At 34.9% G+C, this 23,149-nt stretch overlaps 1 protein-coding gene and 1 pseudogene across 1 annotated transcript; one reads left to right on the forward strand and one right to left on the reverse strand.

Annotated features, from left to right (window-relative positions):
* Positions 1–362: 362 nt before the first annotated feature.
* Positions 363–19,069, forward strand: LOC126726353 (alpha,alpha-trehalose-phosphate synthase [UDP-forming] 1-like; annotated as a pseudogene).
* LOC126726354 (cytochrome P450 78A5-like) lies at positions 7,663–9,712 on the reverse strand. The gene has a single exon (XM_050431581.1). It carries the CDS (start codon positions 9,684–9,686, stop codon positions 8,130–8,132), a length of 1,557 nt encoding a protein of 518 aa, XP_050287538.1. The 5' UTR covers positions 9,687–9,712; the 3' UTR covers positions 7,663–8,129.
* Positions 19,070–23,149: the final 4,080 nt, after the last annotated feature.

Raw genomic sequence — 23,149 nt, forward strand, 5'->3', positions numbered from 1 at the left:
AAAAATTTTGTTTTCACATAGCTATTGGTCAATGGGTGATAAGATTTTATTTGGAACAGATATTTCACTCACATCAATGATTATAAACCAATAGCAAGGTCATAAAAAAAAATTTTAAAAAAAAGAAAGAAAAAGAAAAAGAAAAAAGAATTCCAGATTCTGTAGGGGCTATAAAAGAAACATATGAATCTGCCATAATGTAAAGATAGAAACTATTGATAATATCTTTAGTGGGGTCTCCATGTGGGCAATGTTGGAACTTGATACAGTACCCCTGCTTTGCACCTCTATATATAAACATAAAGTAACTAACAAATGTCTGAATGACACTATTCGGTGTCAACTGCATGGCCAAAAGAAAATTTATATATATATATATATAGCTTTTTGCAGTGTCCACCCAAAAACCAAAAGCTGAGTTAGTATATATATATATATACCGTATAGCAATATCGGTTCTTATTATAAATTTGGAGATCCCTCTCTTTTCTGGGCTATTAAATTGTTTCTCATTTTTGGTTTATAGTTTCCATTTTATGTTCGATAATAATAATCATCATTCATCGTAATTTGATTCTGAATAGAGAGATTTTTTCTTTTTTTAATTTTAAAATTTTTTCATAACTTTCGTGACCACAGCCACAGGCTAAAATATCGGTTGGGCAAGTTGCTTCCTCTCTCGTCACCATATGGGCTCATCAGCCTCTCAGCTTTCAACATATAAAGAGGCTCAGGCTCAGGCTCAGGCTCTTACATTCAAAGAAGAAAAAGAGCAAAAGCTTTTTGGATTGGTGAGGGGAGGTGAGGTCAGTGACACATTTTGGTCATGAACGTCATGGATTCTTCTCAAGAGATCAGCATTGCACAAAACAACCTGGTGAGTCTCACAAAGAACCCTTTTGGGTTTCTTTCCTTTTCTTTTTTTAGTTTCTTTAACTTTATTCCTGTGGTCATTCTTGTTTATGTGTGCACCCCATTGTGAATAATGGGGTTTTTTTTTTTTACAAAAAAAAAAAAAAATTAATTTAATTATTTTGTATTTGTCTTTGATTTTTGTGGTGGTGTTCTTTTTCTCTTTTTTGGGTTTCTAAAGATTGTAACCAATCCTCATTTTGATTTTCCATTGATGGGTTTATTTTTTTAAATGTTAATTTTAAATTTATTATTGTTTAACCTTTTTTTATTTCTTAAAGATTGGCAGTTTTGGGAAAAAAAAAAAAAAAACCCAGATATTTACAATCATTGTCAAGCTTGATATAAGTATGTTTTTTTACTCAGTTGATAGGTTAGTGCACAGTATGATTTTTTGTTTTTTTTGATAAGTATGGACCATTCTTGGGAAGGTTTGTGGTAGGTTTATTAGACCTCTTAGTTAGGGAGGTAAAGTATTGACTATCTATTGATTTGAATTTTGAAGTAGAACACAAATTTTGACTATTTGGATTATTATGTGAGCAATGTCTTGGTGTGGTTCATGACACTCTGTAAAGGTTAAGAAATTTGAGTGGATAAGATGGGACAATTTTGGTTTGTAGTATTGGAGACAATCTAACATTTAAATGAGTGAACGTGTATACTTGTGTAGGCATGACCTTGAAACCGTGCAAAAATTGCAGGTTATGTTGCAGACTAAACGAATGCCAGTAAACAAGTATAATAATGGCAGTCCCATGACACCAAAAACAACTAGACTAGAAAGGCTTCTGAGGGAAAGGGAGCTAAGGAAATCTAGCCGGAATTTCCAGCAGATTGATGAGGCAAGAGATGGTAACAAAGAGGCAGAGCTGTTGAATGATTCGCGTTTAGCGGAGGGTGACATTTGGGCTGTACCTAAAGAGGAAGATTTCTATGATGCGTATGCATTTGCGAGAGCTTTTGCTGATGGATGTCAATGGCAAGATGGGCGGCCTGCTAAACAACGTTTGTTGGTGGTAGCCAATAGGTTGCCGGTCTCTGCTACTAGAAAGGGCGAGGACTCATGGCAACTTGAGATGAGTGTGGGGGGGCCTAGTCACTGCACTTTTAGGTTAGTGATTGATTTCAAACTTTGTGTTATCCCCTATTATTCTGTCTGCATCTTATATTTGAAATTTAAAAAAAATGGCTGTGCAATACATGTACTATTTTCTTTTTACCTTTTTCAATCTTGCTGAGTGATATTATATTTTGCCCTTCACTTACTGTTTATTTGTGTGTGTTTTATTTTTATTTTTTTATTCTCCTTTTTCACATAAGTGAAGGCTAAATAAAGCCTTGTAATTGTTTTGAAGGCGTGAAGGAGTTTGACGCTAGATGGATTGGTTGGGCAGGTGTAAATGTACCTGATGATGTTGGACAAAGAGCACTTACTAAAGCTTTAGCTGAAAAGGTTTGAAAATCTTGATTAGAACTTGAAGTTGCCATAAAACAAAAAAACTGAAACAAATTTCATCTATAATCCTGAATCACATCATTGGTTTCAGATGTCTAAGTTTTGCACACCCCCCCCCCCCCCCCCCCCCCCCCAAAATACATAAGCAAATAATGTAGAGTGCTCTCTCCTCCTAACATTTCTTTATTTACTGCAGAGGTGCATCCCCGTATTTCTCGATGAAGAGATTGTTCATCAATATTACAATGGATATTGTAACAACATCTTGTGGCCTCTCTTTCATTATCTTTCGCTACCACAGGAAGACCGCCTTGCAACCACCCGTAGTTTCCAATCTCAATTTGATGCATATAAGAGGGCAAACCAAATGTTTGCTGATGTGGTAAACCAACATTATGAGGAGGGAGATGTTGTTTGGTGCCATGATTACCACCTAATGTTTCTTCCAAAATGTCTAAAAGAATATAACAGCAAAATGAAAGTTGGTTGGTTTCTGCATACTCCATTTCCCTCCTCTGAAATACATAGGACCCTTCCTTCTCGATCAGAGCTGTTAAGATCTGTCATTGCTGCTGATTTAGTTGGGTAAGCTATTAATTTTGCAGCATATTATTTGGACATGTCTAGTTTTTTGCTTCATCATGCTTCATAGGATTAGACTGCTATTTGTAGTTCTCATGTCTAGGAAGGCTTTCAAATGTCATCCAAATTTAGTGGTAGACTTTGGTTCGTGGTAAAGTCTGGTCATGTTTCTGACCTGTGCCTTGGTTGATGTTTCCCAAGGGGATTAAAAATTGGATTCACCTTCTTCTTGGTTACATGTAAAAAATTGCTGCATTTGGATGAGAAACATCAAACATCCTACATGTTGTACGCCTATGTTTGGGTCTTGGTTTATATGCTCTATCCTCTTCTATTTATTTATTTACTTTTTATGTTAGTAATACTATAATTTTAAATGATTGACTACTATAGGACCGTTTTTGATGCCAACATATTATATTTATTAGAAGTATGTGGCTAAATGATTAAATATCCCATATCCCAATATCTTAAACTTTTAGAACAATCGGTAATTTAACATAGTATCATAGTAGAAGGTCCTAAGTTTAATCCCTGCCTCCTCCACTCTACTTCCCATTTAAAATCCCATGTGTTGGGCCTCACCTATTAAAAGAGAGTTTAAGCCCACACATGAGGGGGAATGTTAGAAGTATGATGTTAAATGATTAAATTTATCATATCCCAATAATTTAAACTTTTGGGATAGTCAATAATTTAACAATATTGGTTGATACATAACATTTGGAAATTTATATTCGATAATAGTTGAACAACCAACAAATGCAAAGTGTTTAATGTTTATAGATCTTGTAGATTTTTTGATAAGTACAATAGCCAAGCCTTAGTCCCAAAAAAGTTTAGATTGGCTATGAATCCTTAACAAACTAGTCAAATTTGGCCACATGTATTCTTTTACACCATTCTATTCTATCTAAAGTCATATTCTCTGTTACTTTCTTAATTGACGTGTCCTTTTTAGCTATTATTATATTAATGTTATTTTTGGTCTTCCTCTACCTTTTCTCATTTCCCCAATTTGAATCAACTCACCACGTTTTCACTAGTGCATTATTCACTCTCATCTAAAGATGACCAAACCATCTCAAGTGACTCTCCCTCATTTTTTCATCAAATAAGGGCCCCATTATCTTAATAGAATTTCCTCATTTCAAATCCTATCTTTTCTTGTATTTCCACTTATTCATCTTAGCACTCTCATTTAAGGTACACTAATTTTATAAATATGTTGCTTCTTAACAACCTAATGTGGATTCACTTTGTAATTGATCAATCAAATTTTAGGCCTTCACCTACCTCTTTTTGTTCCCTCAACTTGAATCACTTGCTATAGGAAATCCTGCAACTTTGTTAGCAACACATTTAAAGATATAAAGGTTGCAATCATACTTTCCAACAAAGATGCCTGGGGTTTACTGTGTGGGAAGATTAACATATCATATGGCAACGTATTATACATGTTTATTAAAATATTATTGGATTCGGAAAGCATTTATTTGGGAAAAAGTTTGTGGGTTTGGTGTAGTGAAAGAGAAAAAAGTAGCTTCAGTTTCAGAACAGGGCAAGCATACCTGGGAAATCATATTGGTCTGAAAGAAGTCTAGCCTGCCAAGAAGCAAAGCTTCAGGTATTTCTAAAACAAATGAAATTGGAAATAAGTGCTATAACTTACATGAATGTAAGCAGCAAAGAAAATAGATGCCTGCAACTGGATTTTCATAGTAATCACAGGGTAGAGCAGGCATTCTTTGGTTGTAACATGTAAGAACTTGTATAGACAGAATGATTTCTATCTAGTTGTGCTAATAGTAGCTGGTTCGTCATCAGCACATTGTTGGGGTAGGGTGCAAAGTGTCATGTTTTGAACTTGTCTAAACATATATTTGTGAGATGTCCTGTTAAAATTGATACATTTTATTTTTCTTTTTGAGGGAATAAAACTGATACACATTAGTAACTATATGTTGCTTATTAGGGTTCAGCTGCTCAATTTTCCCCCCTTTCATTATGTGAATATTTCAATTCGTGCACAATGTTTGACTGAGGGTTTTACTGTGAATTTGTATCTCTTACAACCCCTCTTTTGGGCTTGGGACTGGCTGCACAGAAGGCAAGGCTCTACATGTAAAACAGGCTGATTGATGAGTGTTGCTCCTAGGAAAGGAACTGTGTAATTAAATGAGAATATTGACTCTGTTTGTCTGCTTCACAACAATGATGTAGACCATGTTAATTAAACCAATGGGAAACTTTCTGAACACTCTGCAACTGCAACTGAAATACAGTAGCCTGCTCTTGGGAGCTTTGGTCAGGACTTTAGGAAAATTAACTTAAAAAGAAGCAAGCAAATGTAGGAGTTGACTACATGCCCTGATCCTAATTAATGTCCTCCATAATCTAACGTAGTTACATCATGTTAACAGAATATTCTAGTTCCGTGGAATATGGAATTATTAAATCTTCCCTTACCATTGGAAAATCTAGGATTTCTGGAAAGTTAAACGTGAGAGGCAAAAGAAAGAGTTTTTGTTTGTTGGGGGATCACAATTCGACTCCTTACAACAGCTCTAAAATAAATAGGTCCATAGGGTGCGATGTCGAATTTTATAAAAGATTTGAGTGTGTCTTGCTCGTTACCAATTGGTATTGACGTGGAGTAACACAGTTCATGGTCCGACAAATGGTATCAGAGCCAAGGTCATGGTTCGAGTCGCGAGAGTGTCATTGTGAGGGAGGGACTGTTGGGGAGACCACAATTTGACTCTCTACAACCGCTTTAAAAATGGGTCTGCGGGCCATGATGTCGAATTCCATAAAAAATTTGAGTGTCTTCCTCATTACCAATTGGTTTTGAGGTGAAGTGGTACAACTCATGGTCCAACATTGTTAAACAAAATGATGCTTACAATGTCACCCAGTTATATCAAATACACTCTTATTGAAAAGAATTTAATATCTGTCCTCAATGTGTAAAGTAAATTTCCTGCTTCTCCCTAGAGATTAGAGTATTTTGGGGCCATTTCCACATACCCCCTTTTGGTGCTTTAATCCTGCCATTAGCAGCCTGTAACCAAAAAGAATGAATAAATCCATCGTCAGGCCTCTTTTCTGATGCTTATCTAGTAATTTCAATTACAATTCATTGAACAACTTTCATGTTGTCTGTCTAAATCAGCTCTATATATAGTTCAACACCACTAACATATCAATTTGTGGATCTTTTACCAGTTTCCACACATATGATTATGCAAGTAAGTGCATGTACTCGTATTCTTGGGCTTGAGGGTACACCTGAAGGAGTAGAGGATCAAGGAAAGCTTACTCGTGTAGCTGCGGTACAAATTAGCTGATTTTCTCTTTCTTCCATTGTTTTATTTGAATCTGCAGTTTTATTTTTTGTATTTCATGGGTTTGTCAGCAGTGATTATATTATCAATATGGAATCCTCCCTAAATTCTTCCTCATGATGCCTATATTTTGTTTTCTTGGGAGCTTGGAACAACAGTTTCCTATTGGGATAGATTCTGAACGATTTGTTCGAGCTATTGACCTCCCTCTAGTTCAGGAACACATGAAAGAATTGAAACAAAGATTTGCTGGCCGAAAGGTAAGAGCTACTTGTTCCATTTGAAGCACCACCATATTTGTAGGTCTTGAATTTGAAAAGGTTCTTCTAAAATTGCTCATTAAAATATAAAACCGAGCGTTATAGTTTGTGAAAAGATGGTCAAATTATGCATATATTGTCACTATATAAAATTGTAGGCATTGGATACAATTTGGATTTTTGGCTATTCTTCCAAAATTTAGCCTCTTTTTCTTTATTATAACAAACAAGAAGTCCTCATCATAAGATATCTGTTGAATTTTTTAGATCTCTTCTTTTGAGTAATTCTTTCTGTCTCTTATATTTAAATGAATGATTCCAATTCTGAAATCATTGTCTTCCTCAATAGGTTTTATTATCAAGATGTTTCTGTTTGACTATTGGGGTGGGTGGTGGTGTTATGTGCTGGTTGTCCACACATGGTCCTTGTGAATATGTTTTTGCTTATATATGAGTCAATGTCTTCATTCTGGAATTCTTAGTCTTGTTTGATAGACTTGCTACTATCTGTTTGTTTTGTTTTAAATTTCCTTTTGTAATTTTTCTTCTATGGGCAGGTAATGTTGGGGGTTGATCGTCTTGATATGATAAAGGGAATTCCACAAAAGATATTGGCATTTGAAAAGTTCCTTGAAGAAAATCCACAGTGGCGTGATAAAGTAGTTTTGCTACAGATTGCTGTGCCAACAAGGACAGATGTTCCTGAGTGTATGTTCCTTCTTATATTTGCTCCATTTACATTCGTATCATTGGAAAGATACTTGGGGTTGGTTACTAGTCAACTTAAGAGGGCCCTAAAATTAATTACATGAGTTTTGCTATGCATGAATCCTGTCTTACCATTTAACCCTATCTATACCTCCACTCTGTAACCACATCCAAAGATTTCTAAAACCGTCTAGCTTTATAGCAAACTAGCTGAATTGCGATTCTTGTGTGGCAAAAGAAAAGATCTTTGTTACTTATATAAAAATATCTTGATTAAGAATCTACGACTTTTTATTTTTTGTTCCCCAGTCCCCCTTCCCCCTTCTTTTCATGTGACACTTTTTAATGCTACCTATATGCTTTAAATTGGTCAATTAAGATTCATTGTTGACAATTTTTAGAACAATTAATATACCTAAGATTGTCATTCCACATCAAACCATTTAAAACTGTGTACAGACTTGAAGACTACAGAGCCATGCACATATAAAGCCTATATTATATAGCTAATGCCAAACGATAGGTACTGCTGTGCTGGGGCCACCATTAGGTCCATTTCTACACACATCAGCCCAAAAAAAAAAGAAAAAACAAACATGCTGCAGCTGCAGCTGCAGCTGCAAGAAGGTCCCCATTAAGAAAGTATAGCTTGTAGAAGTTACATGTAACTTCACTCCCATAGCACAAAGCAAAGCTGGCACAGACCCATAAACCCTGGCGTACTATATATAATAATATAAAGCTGAGGAAGATAACTGACTACTAAAACCTAGACCTAATTTGTAAAGCACCCTATATTTTAGGAAATAGAACCAGGCCCACATTTTTTTTCAGCACAACTCAACCCCAGAGCAACATGTGTCAAGCACCCCTAGGAATAGCCTTGCAGAGCAATGGACTCTTCATTTCCATAGACAGCTTAAGGCGCTCAGACAAGTCCACATCAGCTTTGTCATCAGAAGGAACCCATTTGAAGCTCTGAAGCAACATAGCCAACCAGAGGTGCACAGTGGCCAAACCCATTGCTTTTCCTGGACAGACCCTCCTTCCTGAACCAAAAGGAGCCAGCTTTAGATTAGACCCCATGATACTCACATCTTCACCAATGAACCTCTCTGGCTTGAACATCTCTGGCTCTGACCACACTTTCTCATCATGAGTGATAGCCCACATGTTAACCATGGCTGTTGTCCCAGCTGGAACAAAGTGGTCACCAACATGAACATCATGGATAGCTAGACGAGCCCATGGGAGCAAAGGCCCTGGTGGGTGAACCCTGAGACACTCCTTGACAATGGCTTGCAGATAAGGCAGGTTGGGAATGTCAGAATCAGAAACAACCCTTGAACTTCCAACTATGTTTTCTATTTCAGCCTGAGCCTTCAGCTGGATTTCTGGGTGTAAAACCATTCTTGCAAGAATCCATTCCAAGAGTATAGCCACTGTATCAGTTCCTCTAAAAATCATTTCCCAGAGAACAGCAATCATGTCAGAGTCACTGAGTTTTTCATCATTCTCCAAATCAAGCAGGACATCAACAAAGTCCCCAAGAGTTTCCTTATCAGCCCTTTTCGTCCTATGCTCCTCTATGATCTTTCTAACAAAAACATTCACCTTCGAGACCAAAGTCTTGCACCTCCTCCTCACACCTTGCAAATCCAACCAGCCCAAGAGAGGAAAATGGTCACTCCAGTTGAATATCCCCAGCAACTCATACCCTTCACTCACCAACTTCTCAAGCTCAAACCCATCTCCCTTTTCCTTAAACTCATAGCACTTTCCAAACACAGTCATCATCACATTATTCAAAGACCCAAAATGAAGCACCTTTTTAGCCTCGACACCACCATTCTCAACCATCAAAGCCTTAATCTCCTCCACCATTTTAAGACCTACTTCAACTCTAAAACCCTCAAACCCAGCAATCCTTTTCGGACTAAACAAATGGGTAGCTGAGATCCTCCTTAGGTTCCTCCAATACTCACCATATGGAGCAAAGCCCATAGCCCTATGAAAGAGCAACTCATAAGCTGACTCTTTCACTGGCCTATCAGCAAAAGCAGAGCTATTGAGGATTTCTTTAGCAGTCTCAGGGTGGCTAGAGATGACAAACCGAGTGAACCCCACAGAGAAAGCCATTAAAGGCATAGCCTTGAAGCTATGTGCAAGGTTGGCAAGAACTCGGTGCGGGGTTAGCCCAGTGAAAACAGTGAGTAAGCCAGTGAATGGGAACCCTGGTGGACCAGGAATGAAAGAGGGAGTTTTGGACTTGGAGAGACCCCACGCTAGCCCACCTGGAGCCAACCAGAAAGCTAAGATGGCCATGAAAAGCACGAAGCAAAGAAGAGCTTTGTAGCTAATAGTGGATGAATGAAACATCCTGGGAATGAAGAACAAAAACTCGTTTTCCAGTGACATTTTCAACGATAGACGTTCAAAAAAAGGTCTTTTATATTGTAGTTACATGAGAGTGTTTTGGGTGGCTGGTTGATTATGTTATCATCATCAATGTTCATTTTTTCTTGGTTCGCCTTGCCTACAATAGTGTCATGCACAGGGGTGGCCCAACAAATTTGGAGGCCTAAGGCAATATATTTAAATGGGGCCTTTTTGTTATCACTTAAATAATATTTAACTGGTATTTAATATCATAATTTTTTTATAACAAAAATCTATTCCTTTTATTTTGTAATATGCTTTTTTTTTTTTTTTTGGAAAAATGCTAAAGCTATAACAAATTTTACTAAAAAAAACTTTCAAATGATGTAGAAATGAATGCGATTAGTGACACTTTTAGAAGATAATAAACAAGTATTTGAATGAATGATGTTAGGGATATTATAAATTTTACAACATGAGGCTTACAAAGATGTATTATTAATCACAATAAAAATTCAAAAATGCATTTAATAGGTTATTGACATCCACGTATCATATTAATTGTCAAATCAATTTGTAAAATTTTCAAGTAAAATTAATGATATTTCTAGCATTTTCTTATCAGAATTATTTCTTGCGATTAGTGACACATATTTGCAAGGGAAAATGCTAGAGATACAAATTCTTTTACAAAAAGTTTTACAAACTGATGATGCGGTGAATGATTATAGATAAATAAAAAAGTGATATTATCGGTGGGCCCTAATAAGAACCAGTAAGAATTTGTCCACAACAATAGTTTGTAAATATGTTGTAAAATAGTTTGTAAAACTATAGCATTACTCTATTTGTAAGACCCATGTATTTAAAGTTGTATTATCTTTAGTATTACTCAATACTTTGGGACTTCTTAAAAGTAGAGGAAAATTATAAAACAAATTTTATTTTCTTCCTATATCTCTATTTTTATTTTAAATATATCAATTTTTACCCCAAAATTTGGGGCCTTCCTCTAGTAGGGGGCCCTAGGCGGTGGCCTAGGCCTAGGGCCGGCCCTGGTCATGCATGCCTTTGTTTGTGGTTATTTTAATAAAGTTAATTTATAGAAGTATCATTCTGAGGGTTTTAATTGGAAGTACTTGCTCTGCTGGCCTGGATATAAAATTCAAAACTTCCAAAATCTTATTTTAATCTTAGAGAAACCACTATCAATACAGTGTACTTGTTTCTTTGATAGATCAAAAGCTTACAAGCCAGGTTCATGAGATTGTTGGACGCATTAATGGAAGATTTGGAACTCTGACTGCAGTTCCAATACATCATCTGGTTTGTCTTTACCTTGTCAACTTTTATTTCAATCCAGTTAATTATAAAATGATATACATAGAATTAAACAATAACTTCCTTGAATGGTTAGCAAGGGTTCACATCATATATACGATTTTTGTTATTCTCTATAATTTATTAAGGCCTTTTAGATGGAAATTTACTAGTTTAAGATATAATAAAATATTTATACTAATCAGCAGTCAGAATGTGCTGTTATTGCAACATAAATATTTATTTGAATGCTTAGACATTGGTAATCACCTCAGAATTTCAAAATTATTTTGGTAGGGCTCATTTCTTTGTTTTGTTTTGTTTTGTTTTGTTTTGTTTTGTTTTTCTGGGATTGAGTGTAAGGCACAGTTGCACTGCTTTGTTTTAGAAAGAAAGTTATATATAAATTTCATATAATATGAGATCACTTTTGATACTTACCAAAACAAAAATGAACCACTTTTGAGAATTGTAGCTATTATTATTCTTAGTTGTGTGAAATTGGCACATATGGATGATGCAGAATCTGAAAATTTGGTGAATATCATCACATTGATGGTCTTTCTTGCTTCAATTTTTTATTCTTACTATACCTCAATAAGTCTTTTAGGTACATTTTTACTAAACGTTTTCCCTTGCAACTATTCTTGTTGACTGATAATGTGAAGATATCTAAAGCATTCTCTTCTTTATTTACAGGATCGATCTCTTGACTTTCACGCGTTATGTGCACTATATGCTGTTACTGGTACTCATTTTTGTGCCGTAACAATTAGTCATAATTCTATTGTCTTTATTTCTTAATCATTTGCCTTAAGTTCAACTTTGGTGACGATTAGTTGACCTCTTGTAGCCCCTATTTAACATGGCTGAGGTGTTGAAATAGTAAGAGGACACAAATTAGACCACTAAAATTCCTAATCCATGTTGTTTCTGGTGTTCTTGTGCCAGTTGACTTTGCAATAAAATCTTCTGGCAAGCCTGTGTTCTTTATTATTATTTTTTTGGTTCTTGTTGCTTAATTCCTTTGTGTATTCTGCTCTCCGTATTTTGAGTAGTATGTTCCTTTGCTTGTCCTTAATAAATTAAGACAATTTTCTGGAAATTGGTAATATAGATATTTTTTTTTCTGGCATACCCATGGAGTACTGTGATCACATTAACCAAATGATAATTGTAAAGGAGATGTTACTGTCACTATGAACAATGTTTTAAAATTGTTTTCATTTACTGAATAAAGTGTTGGTATCAGCTTTCTAAAATGGTAAATGCACGACATGCTTATTGGCCTCCCCAAATTTTAGCAACATTTGTTACATGTTGGGATGCATTCAGCCATTATGGTTAACCAAAATCCAACAGGATAGCCATCAATAGGGAGATGAAATCAACCAATCCTCTTCACTGTTGTATGAATGAAAGGCTGTGTTTAGTTGGAAGTTTGCACTTAAAACGTTTTTTCTTCACTTCTTTTTGTGTAGATGTAGCACTTGTTACATCTTTAAGGGATGGGATGAATCTTGTCAGCTATGAGTTTGTTGCCTGCCAAGCTTCCAAGAAAGGCGTTCTAATTCTAAGTGAGGTAAGCTTTCCAATTACTTGGTTTTATGTATGATTATTGGTTGGTTGGTTACGTTGGTACCAAAGTGTGGCTATTATCAAGTGATATGCTGCAAGCATAGACGTTTTGGCTATAAGTAAAAGGAAAAACTCTAGCTCCAAAGTTTGGAGCTATCTTCCTCCATCCCATAATGTGGCAATTGAAGAGACTATCAGTGTATAGTTTTAGTCAAGTGACTTTTTTAATGAGTCATGTGACTTGTTTAAATAGTACATATGGATGGTCTTATAAATTGTCACCTAGTGGGTTGGGAAAGATAGCCCCAAACCAGTTTGGAGCTAATCTTTGTCCTCAGTAAAAAAGAAAAGAAAAAAAGTAGCACTTTGGCTAGAGACCATGATAAAACATAATAGAATGAGGATGATGAAGGAAGTTAACATCTATGAAAGGTTTCTTTTAGTTGTTGATGAACTGGTTGTAAGTGGTGTAGTCAAAGGCAAGCTGGGTACTCATCTATGCACTTGGGCATGGTGAGTCTCCACTATAGTGCCTCTGAAGCCCTGCGATAAAGGATAGTTTTCTAAGGCAAGCACTTGCCTTTAGAGCCTAGGCAAGTGCTTGAGTGCCTCAAACAAATTATAAGGCACTTGAGGCAAGAGCTTTAATGAAATTTAATATAAAAAAACTGAGGGTGATTTTGTGATTTGAAAAAAAAGAGTAGTTTTGTACTTCAATTCAAGTTAGTAGATGTCTCTTTTTCTTGCTTTATGCTCTCTCCCTCCGTCTCACTCTCTTTCTTCATCAATTTAGAAACTGATTTTTTTTAATAAAAAATTTCAACATATAATCTTATAGATTCGATTTTTTTTCTAAAGTTGTTTATATAAGCTTGTTGTAAAGTTTATTATTAGATTAATTAATACAGCCTCCTATCAGTTTGAATTTTTCTAATAAGCATTAGGCATCAGCATTAAATATATATGATTTAGATTTACTTATCAAAAATACATATGATTTAGATTCATTATATGCATAATAACCATATTTAGAACTTGGTGCCTGGCTTCACTTGGGCAAATACAATGGCTTGGGGCGCCTTAAGGTTACCTTTTCCTTTGACTACATTTGTTGTAAGCTTAAAGATGTATTTGGGGCTTAATGCTTATTGTAATCACTGTTAGGATCCAAATTATTTATTTTTAAGAAATTATGTTTGAATTTTAATTAGAAATTGATGGAGAATGGAAATGTGATAGGGTTAGATTTTTTTTCTAGCTAGGTGCAAACCGTTAAATGCTTTAGGGACTCATTGAATCCACAAGTAAAAACTTATTTTTTTTTATATGTAAAATAAACTTTGGACTCCACGAGTAAAAACTTTGGAATCCACCAAATGAGAGAAAATCAACCTTATTGAAATATGAATCTTTATTTTCCAATTTAGAGGTTTTAGGCTTATTCAATGGGTCCAAGAAACTTATTTTCATAGTGAAAATGTTCCTGAATAGATTCTGAGTTGATACATTATAATAATAGGATTTTGATTTGGTTTGGATTTTCTTTTTTAATAAAAAAACCTAAAATCAAGGAAATAAAACTCTAAATCATAAAATTCGGGAAGCTCCCCCCCCCCAAAAAAAAAAGAACCCTATATTTTGCCCTACAACAAACCCCTCGTGAATGATACTCATCCTCAAATTTTACTCTGGAATTTGAGATTTTCCAACTCAAATAAATCGGTACTTAAAATGTTAACTTAATCCTGTGAAACTTGTATCATTGAAATGGTGTAACATAAAATATCTTCTCATTGACTTTCAATTGATTTGAAATATCTATTAATAAAGGAATGAAGAAAAATTCAAAATTTTCTATCCCAGAATATCAATGGACTTTGATCTGTTCAGTGGAATCCTGAGACTTGATGAACTTTCCTTGAGTACTTTGGTGGACATTTTTCAAGGATATAATCTTTTGGAAACCTGTTTCTGGTATTCTTATCATCAGAAAACATTACCATGAGTAATTTACTATATACTTTTTTGGAAGAATTAGTAGTAATCGAGAAACATGGTGAATGAGAGATTTTAATTCACCAAAGGCAAGCAGCTTTCTATAAGACTGTTTTATAGTTAAGTGGTTGCAGCTGATTTGCTGTACTGCTTCATTGTTTTGGAATTTTATGCAGGATGTGAGTAGGAGAATGACTTTTTAGTTATTTAAGGAATTTTGGAATTTCTTTTAAAAAGAAAAAGTTTAGTGATTTGTTTCAGCAAATGCAATTTAAGTCTGCTAATAGTCCGGGTAAGAGATATTATCAAGTTGGACTTTTGTCAAATCTTCCTTTTTGTTTCTAGTTTGCAGGTGCAGCACAGTCTCTTGGCGCTGGAGCTATTTTGGTAAACCCTTGGAACATCACTGATGTTGCTGCTTCCATTAAATACGCGTTGGATATGCCAGCTGATGAAAGAGAAAAAAGGCACCAGCATAATTTCAAGCATGTGACAACTCACACATCTCAAGAATGGGCTGCAACCTTTGTAAGGTGTTGATCATATTCTTGGTTCTGCAAATTGCTCATTATGCATGGAGTTTGAACTGCAGTCCTGTTTATGTATTTGTCTATTTGTTTGGCATTTACACCCTCTCCGTAATACACATACAAGGAAGGAATTAAGTTCAATTTGCAACAAATGAGCTCTTAAATGGTTACTGATGGAATAAAAAAGGTCCTGAGCAGTTTTCTTTACCCCCTATATGTTCCTCTAATGAGAAAAATGTGCACTATTGTTTTCAAGATGTTAATTTCTCAATGTTTTTTCACCTTTCTCATGCAATCTTGGAGGATTCTATGTCACCTGCATGATCTTATCAGACCTCTGTATAGGAAAAGAGTTAATTCTAATTTCTAAAGGGATATAGGTTATGCATAAGTATATTTCTGTTGCATAAGATATTATAATAAATAAAATAAAATAGTTTAACTGCAGGGTGGTGTCATTTACGTTTTCTAGTCCCGAATCTAGGTTTGTAGGGAGTGGATACATGGATATAAAGAAGAAAGTTATATCAATTTCTCCCGCATAGCCTCATTTGTTTTCATTGAAGGAGTTAAAATATAGATGAAGTGACAACAATGACCTTTTGCCACAACAACCCATGTAAATGGCAGCCAAAGAGAGAGAGTGGGAGAGGTGTTTGGGGGGGGGGGGGGGGGGGCATATAAATAGAAAAATGGAAATGATTGAAACAAACTTCTTTCCCAAAGAAGATATTGGCAGTTGCATTGTTTGTAATGGTTCTATTGGCATTGATACTGAAATAGTTTTATTGTTCACTTCCTATGTTGAATTTGCTTAAAGTTCCAAAAAGCTGTTTATGGTTACACGTGACTGTTTGTTTTGTTTTCTCATTCACTAGAATAAAATTTTCTACCATTTTTCTTTTGTTGCATTTTCACCTTTCTTTTCTTTTCTTTCTTTCAACTTAAATCTTTCTCATGCTTTCTTCTAATTCTGTAGTTGTCTTTTTATTTAGTGAACTCAATGATACCATTGTAGAAGCTCAACTTAGGACAAGACAAGTTCCACCTTTACTTCCAACGAACATTGCCGTTGATCGTTATTTGAAATCAAATAATCGATTGCTCATTCTGGTAATTATTTTTTCACTGGACAATCTGTCTGTGTTTTAACAGTTCACTTCATATTTCACTCAATTACATAATTTATTATTCAATACCACATATAATAAATTCCTTATCATTGTGCTTTCACATCACAGGGATTCAATTCTACTTTAACTGAACCAGTGGATGCCCTAGGGAGAAATGGTCAAATAAAAGAACTCGAGTTTAAACTGCACCCAGATATTAAGGAACCTTTAAAGAAGCTTTGTGATGACCCAAAGACAACAATTGTTGTCCTCAGTGGCTGTGACAGAACTGTCTTGGACGATGTACATTCATTTTTCTTGAATTCTCTAACAATACTGTCACATGTAAATTATGCTTTAGGACTAATAACTTCTTGTTCAGAACTTTGGTGAATACAACATGTGGTTGGCAGCAGAAAATGGGATGTTTTTACGTCTTACCAAAGGCAAATGGATGACAACAATGCCAGAAAATTTACACATGGATTGGGTTGACAGTGTTAAGGTTTGTATATTAATTACATGATTTTTTAATAGAAAATTACAAGTAGTACTATTTGCATGAAGGTTTATTGACTTCTATGACTTCTGATGCTTTGTTTATGATTTCAGCATGTTTTTGAGTATTTTACTGAAAGAACACCTCGATCCCATATTGAGGTTCGTGAAACTTCTCTTGTATGGAACTACAAGTATGCAGGTACCAGAAAATATATATATATGCCCTATTTTCTTTTGGTTAAGATATTTTGACTGTGCTGTGTTTGTTATTTTGTTCATTTGCTGATTAATCTTTGTAAAAATGTAACTACCACATTAGATATTGAATTTGGAAGACTTCAAGCAAGGGATATGTTGCAGCATCTGTGGACAGGTCCAATTTCCAATGCATCTGTTGATGTCATCCAAGGTGGCCGATCTGTTGAGGTCCGAGCAGTTGGTGTTACGAAGGTAGCTGGGAGTCTTTTCATAACTGTTTTGTGCCTTTTCATATCACATGTTATTCCATTTGCAACCAGGAAAAAAAATCACATGTCAATATTTCATTTTCAATGATTTTATGTGTATACAGGGTGCAGCTATTGATCGTATCTTGGGAGAGATAGTTCATTACAAAGGCATGAAGTCACCTATTGATTATGTCCTGTGTATTGGGCACTTTATAGCAAAGGTGTGTTTTCATTAATTTTTTAATTTTAAGAGGAGCATTCCTGTCATTAGAAGTATTCTTATATATGAATGTTTTGATTTGAAGACAGAGCAGTTGTATCTTTGCTGAATTTCATTCACAATATTTATTTCTACTTTGACCTTTATGTATGAGAAGCAGTTACAAACTGTTAGTAAGCGTACAAAACAATTATTTTTGTTGTCCCAACTTACACTCCATGGCTATGTTTTCACATAGAATACTGATTTAAAATATGAAGTAAAACATATGGGTTATGGAGTGCATTCTAGAGGAGCCAATGGTTTTTGAACTAAATGGCTTATTCTTGTCATAAGCCTGGCTTCGAGTGTGAACTTATCATAAAAAAAAAAGCATGGGTTAGAGTGAGGTCATGAGTTCAATCCTGAATGGGTGCTGGAGTTGCATATACCTCTTAAACTGAAAACCATGATTTATGAACAATAGAGTCCTTAATCAAATTTTAAATGATATGGATTGTTGTGCCATTATTCATAATCTTGTCAACTGATGGAGCTGGATTCTCTTCCTCTGACAATGAGGAAAATGTAAGCAAATTTCTTGTTGGGTGGAAGCGCCTTAAAGTATACAGTTTGTGCAAGATGTTTATACAGAATGGATTGTTGTATGGTAACTTGAGACATCTGTCTTACAATGAAAAAAAAAAGAAAAAAGATTGAGTCATCCTATTATACCAGTAGCTTTGACTCTCACAACTTGTTGAGGAGACTATATTTGTAAGGTTTAATTGTTGTATCTACTATCTACATTCTAAAAAACATAATTATTAATTTCGAGCATTTCTTATTTTGTTTTTAAAAACACTGGTGGCTAATCCTCAGATATTGAACCTTTCTCACCATGCTAGATTTATTTTTAAAGCTTCCATAGTTTTTCAAGATAATTCTAGGATAAGGAACCTGATACACTGAAACATATTTCTTTGTAATCAGATGTGAATGATGGAAATACTAAGTATTGCATCTGCTTTTGATGCTTCAGGATGAAGATGTCTATACATTTTTTGAGCCAGAGCTTCCTTCTGAATCACCACCTGCATTGAGAGCCATGGTAGCCAATCTTGTCACGCCAAAAACTTCAGCCAGTAAAAGTGGGTCTAAAGCAGCTCGCCTAAGGAAACAACGTTCCTTGTCTGCTTTAGAAAAGAAAGCAGCCAATCATGGAAGTGGGACTGCACCAGAACCTATATTGCAAGATAAAACATCACTATATGAGGGTTCTTCAGTACTTGATCTCAAAGGCGACAATTATTTCTCTTGTGCTGTTGGACGAAAGCGATCAAATGCACGATATCTTCTTGGATCATCAGATGATGTTGTCACCCTCCTTAAGGAACTGGCGCAGTGTTCATCATGTAGTTGATTACATTATGCCTACTGCAAATGTTCCTGCCACTGTGAAGGTAGAGGCATGACATGGTTATTTTGTGATGGTTGCCAGATTTCGTTGTACATGTGCATAATGATCTTAGAGTTTGAATAGCTAGATCATACCCCGCCCCCCTTTTTCTTTTTAAATGTCCATAGAAATTTAATTTTTACTGAGTAGCGGCATCAATTTTAGCTTGAACAAATTACATTAGCACATGAAATGTTCAAATCATATTTTTCATAAAACACAAATTATACAAAGAAAGGAAAGGCTAGAGATAAAATCTTATCAATACTTTTCACCCCATTTTGACTTTGATTCTGGTGACCTTAGATTCTGATCTAACATTTTAGTCATTCAAAATACTGCTAACATAATTTGTTCATCATAGATGCTCATGTTCTGTGCGTGTCTGCAAGCCAGGCCTGGTCAGATCTTTCCATGCCAAGTGAATGGTTCATTTACTTTGTGCCTAGAGCTAGACACAAGCCAATTTTTAGCTTTTGGGATGCAGAAAGTCTGTGGACAACTTTTGTGGCACAACTTTGAGTGTGATTGGTGGAGAAAAAGTTATTAGTTTATGTGAAAGTGACAAACAGTCATTTATATAATTAACTACATCAGAATTGTGGCACAAAAGTTATGGTCTTAGAAGAACTGTAATATCTTGTGGAAGGATTCAATCAATTATCCAAAGTGGGGTAGTCCACCTCCACCATGTTTACTATTCTTAACCAGACTGTTTATGTTGTCGTTCTCATGCACTAACACATTCTCTCCCTTTCTCCTTATCATATATGGCCCGTGCATCAAAAGATTCGAGCATCCAGAAAGAGAGATCTTACTGATTGTCAATGCTGACGAAAGCTTCAGTGGGAAAGGTGGCCTAATTTTTGAAAATTGGAAAAGGAGATTCTAGACAAGCAAGTAATTCTAAGAACCTTAAGAGGTGTCGTGAGGCATCGGGTAACTTGTGATGTAGTGACTACTAAATCTTTGGTATGCTCCATGGTCCACTCTCCTTTTCCTCTAATGAAAAAGAAAATTGTAGGTGAGAGAGAGAGAGAGAGAATTTGGGAAAAACCATCCATGAAATTCATCTTGTCTAGCATTATTTGTAATACAATAATTTCATTCATCTTATGTAAAGTTGCAAATTCTTCACTTAAACACTGTTTATGAATCTTCAAGTAAGCAGACCATCCATAAATCTCTGCATTTCATCTAAAAAGATAAGGGACAAGTATGTTGTACATATGTATTGTGTTCCTACCAGTACTCTCTATACAATTGTAATTCAACTTTCTACATGGTATCCAAGCAAATCACTCTCGGTGATGAATTCCTTAATAAATCATTTTGAGTAAGAAGAATCTATTAAAAAAAAAAAAAAAAAAAAAAAAAAACAGAGTGTATACGGAGTGCAGCATAATCATGCAACATTAAAAAGCTCGTCTTTAACCAAGAAGAGATAAAAAAACTCGTTTTTTTTTGGGTGCGCATTAACCCAAGGACAAGAGAGCATGCTAAGGTAGACTCCAGACCAGCAAATCACACATTCCCAACTAAGCCAATTTCACTATATTTTTAACTACCTTAGTGCCCCACTTAGTTACAAACTCAAGTTTCTAAGCTCGCCAGGAGGATTTCTAATTGAGTAGCTTGTTATTGCTCTTGTTTAGAAAACAAGAATACTTATGTGTATTCAATTTTATAAGAACTCTCTCCACAGCTAGACAATAGCTAATCTAATGCCTTGGGAAAAAGGCAATTGGCATTGGTACCAGAACGGTCCAGAAGTTGACATTGTGCTTGCGCGCAAACATGCCGAGAGAGATGGTTTGGGGTTTGTTAAACTTGAAAGGTGACTGCATGAGCCGAGAGATATGGTTTGGGGCCACATTACATTATATGTGACATGCCAATATCAACTCATAATGTGTATTCAATTTTATAAGAACTCTCTCCACAGCTAGACAATAGCTAATCTAATGCCTTGGGAAAAAGGCAATTGGCATTGGTACCAGAACGGTCCAGAAGTTGACATTGTGCTTGCGCGCAAACACGCCGAGAGAGATGGTTTGGGGTTTGTTAAACTTGAAAGGTGACTGCATGAGCCGAGAGATATGGTTTGGGGCCACATTACATTATATGTGACATGCCAATATCAACTCATAATGTGTATTCAATTTTATAAGAACTCTCTCTACAGCTAGACAATAGCTAATCTAATGCCTTGGGAAAAAGGCAATTGGCATTGGTACCAGAACGGTCCAGTAGTTGACATTGTGCTTGCGCGCAAACACGCCGAGAGAGATGGTTTGGGGTTTGTTAAACTTGAAAGGTGACTGCATGAGCCGAGAGATATGGTTTGGGGCCACATTACATTATATGTGACATGCCAATATCAACTCATAAGTATGGGATAATTGAAACATAGAATACACAACTTTGATATACTCTTAAGCATTGTTCATAGTGAATAACGAGAAAATTTAAGAACACAGCAAAATGTCAAATATTTTACAACATCTATGTTTTTAGATGTGGTAAGTTTTTGTATAATATTTTATTGTTTTATATAATTTTATTATAATTTATGATGGACTGACACTTTAACTGTTGTAAAAATATTATGACATTTTATTATGTTCGTAAAACAACTATGCAAAACAAATAATTCCGTACATAAGTTAAACTTTTCAAAATCGACAATCTTTGGGCCAATTCTCTTGTGCACGCTGTGGATTTGGTGGTCCATTTGAGCACAAGGGCGGAGCCAAGGGTTTTTTTTTTGGATAAGTGTTTATGCAGGGGCTAGAACCCCTGAGTTTGAAGTCACTTAGATGACTAGATACCACTTGGGCCAGTAGGCCCGGTGGTGGCGGAGCCAAGGGTTATTAAAAATTAAGATTCTAATTGTTTAATAATATATGAAAAAAACTTTTGACTCTCCTAATGTAGTCAAATAAATAAATAAATCTAATATGTGGCCCTAAAACTAGTACATTATTGACATGATTCCTAACTAAATGCGCTGAATTTTACATTTCATTTTCTATATAAATGAAAGAAAAAAAAAAACCTTATACAATGTAATATACTTTTTAAGTGCTCTTGCAATCAACGAATCTTTTGATAGTTGAAAATAAAATCTATAATACTTTTTAGTAATTTTAATAATAAAACCATTGTGCAACCTCTTTAAAATGAACATTTAAAAATTTTTAAGTATATAATCATACTGTTACTATTAATAACTTAATTTTTTTTTTCCTTTTACTTTTAGGTATTCAAATTATCCGTTTGAATATTTTATATTTGCGTGTGAAGCTTCCTTCTGGAACTTGAACTCCATCTCTTACCAGTTACCCCCCCATCTCACAAGTATTTATACTTGTAGAGTAACCATTGCACCAAGGGTGTATGATGGTGAATATCTTATATTTAGATTAAGTTTTTAAATTTAAATATTAATGACTATATATTGATTGTTTTTATTTGTATTATATACTTGTTTGAAATATGTAAACACTAGGCTCGAAAAAATAAATTCAAATCCAACCACCAAAAAACAAATTATATAACTTAAATTTATGTTATGTTGTAATGGGCATTTTGGCTGATTAGCTATCTTTAGCGAGAATTTTAGCCAAATAGTCTCCCTTTGAAATATTTTAGGGCGGTAGCCATGTTTTGGAACCCGTGAAACTCAATTTCACACAAATTGAGTTCTAACTAAATTCGGTTGAGGTGGCAATGGCTAATGTGGCTATTTCTATAATTTCCAGGTGGAACTCAATAATAGTAAAATCGAGTTCTATGGAAAAATATTTTAAAAGGAACTCAATTTCTAAAAAGCTAGTTCCATGTTATTTTTGAAATAGCCACATCAGCCACTACTACATTAGCTGAATTTAGTTAGAACTCGATTTTAGTATAATCGAGTTCCAAAACAGAGCTACAGTCCTAAATATTATTAAAAGAGGACTAATATATAGGTTAAATTTTTTGCAAATGAGGGCTAATAAGTAATAAGCCAAAGTCGCCCATTGAAATGTAAGTTAAATCTTTTGTTTAATAAATTAAGTAATATTTCCTATATTAATAAAAAAAATTGAATTAATTTTTTAAATATTTTATTTTAATCTTGCTCCCTTAAACCGAAATTCTGGCTTCACCATTGTAAGCACCCCTTCATACTTATTATTTGATATTCCATGCAATGCACGGTGCATTTTAAAACATTTATAAGAAATTATATTATGTCTCTTGTGTAATTCTTAATGTGTATAATAATATTAGATGAATCAACTTGACTTACATTATCCCCTCAAAAAAAAAAAAAAAAAACTTGACTTATATTACTTTGTCATTAGAAGGAGA

Source organism: Quercus robur, chromosome 5, assembly GCF_932294415.1.
Source record: "Quercus robur chromosome 5, dhQueRobu3.1, whole genome shotgun sequence".
Lineage (NCBI taxonomy): Eukaryota > Viridiplantae > Streptophyta > Magnoliopsida > Fagales > Fagaceae > Quercus > Quercus robur.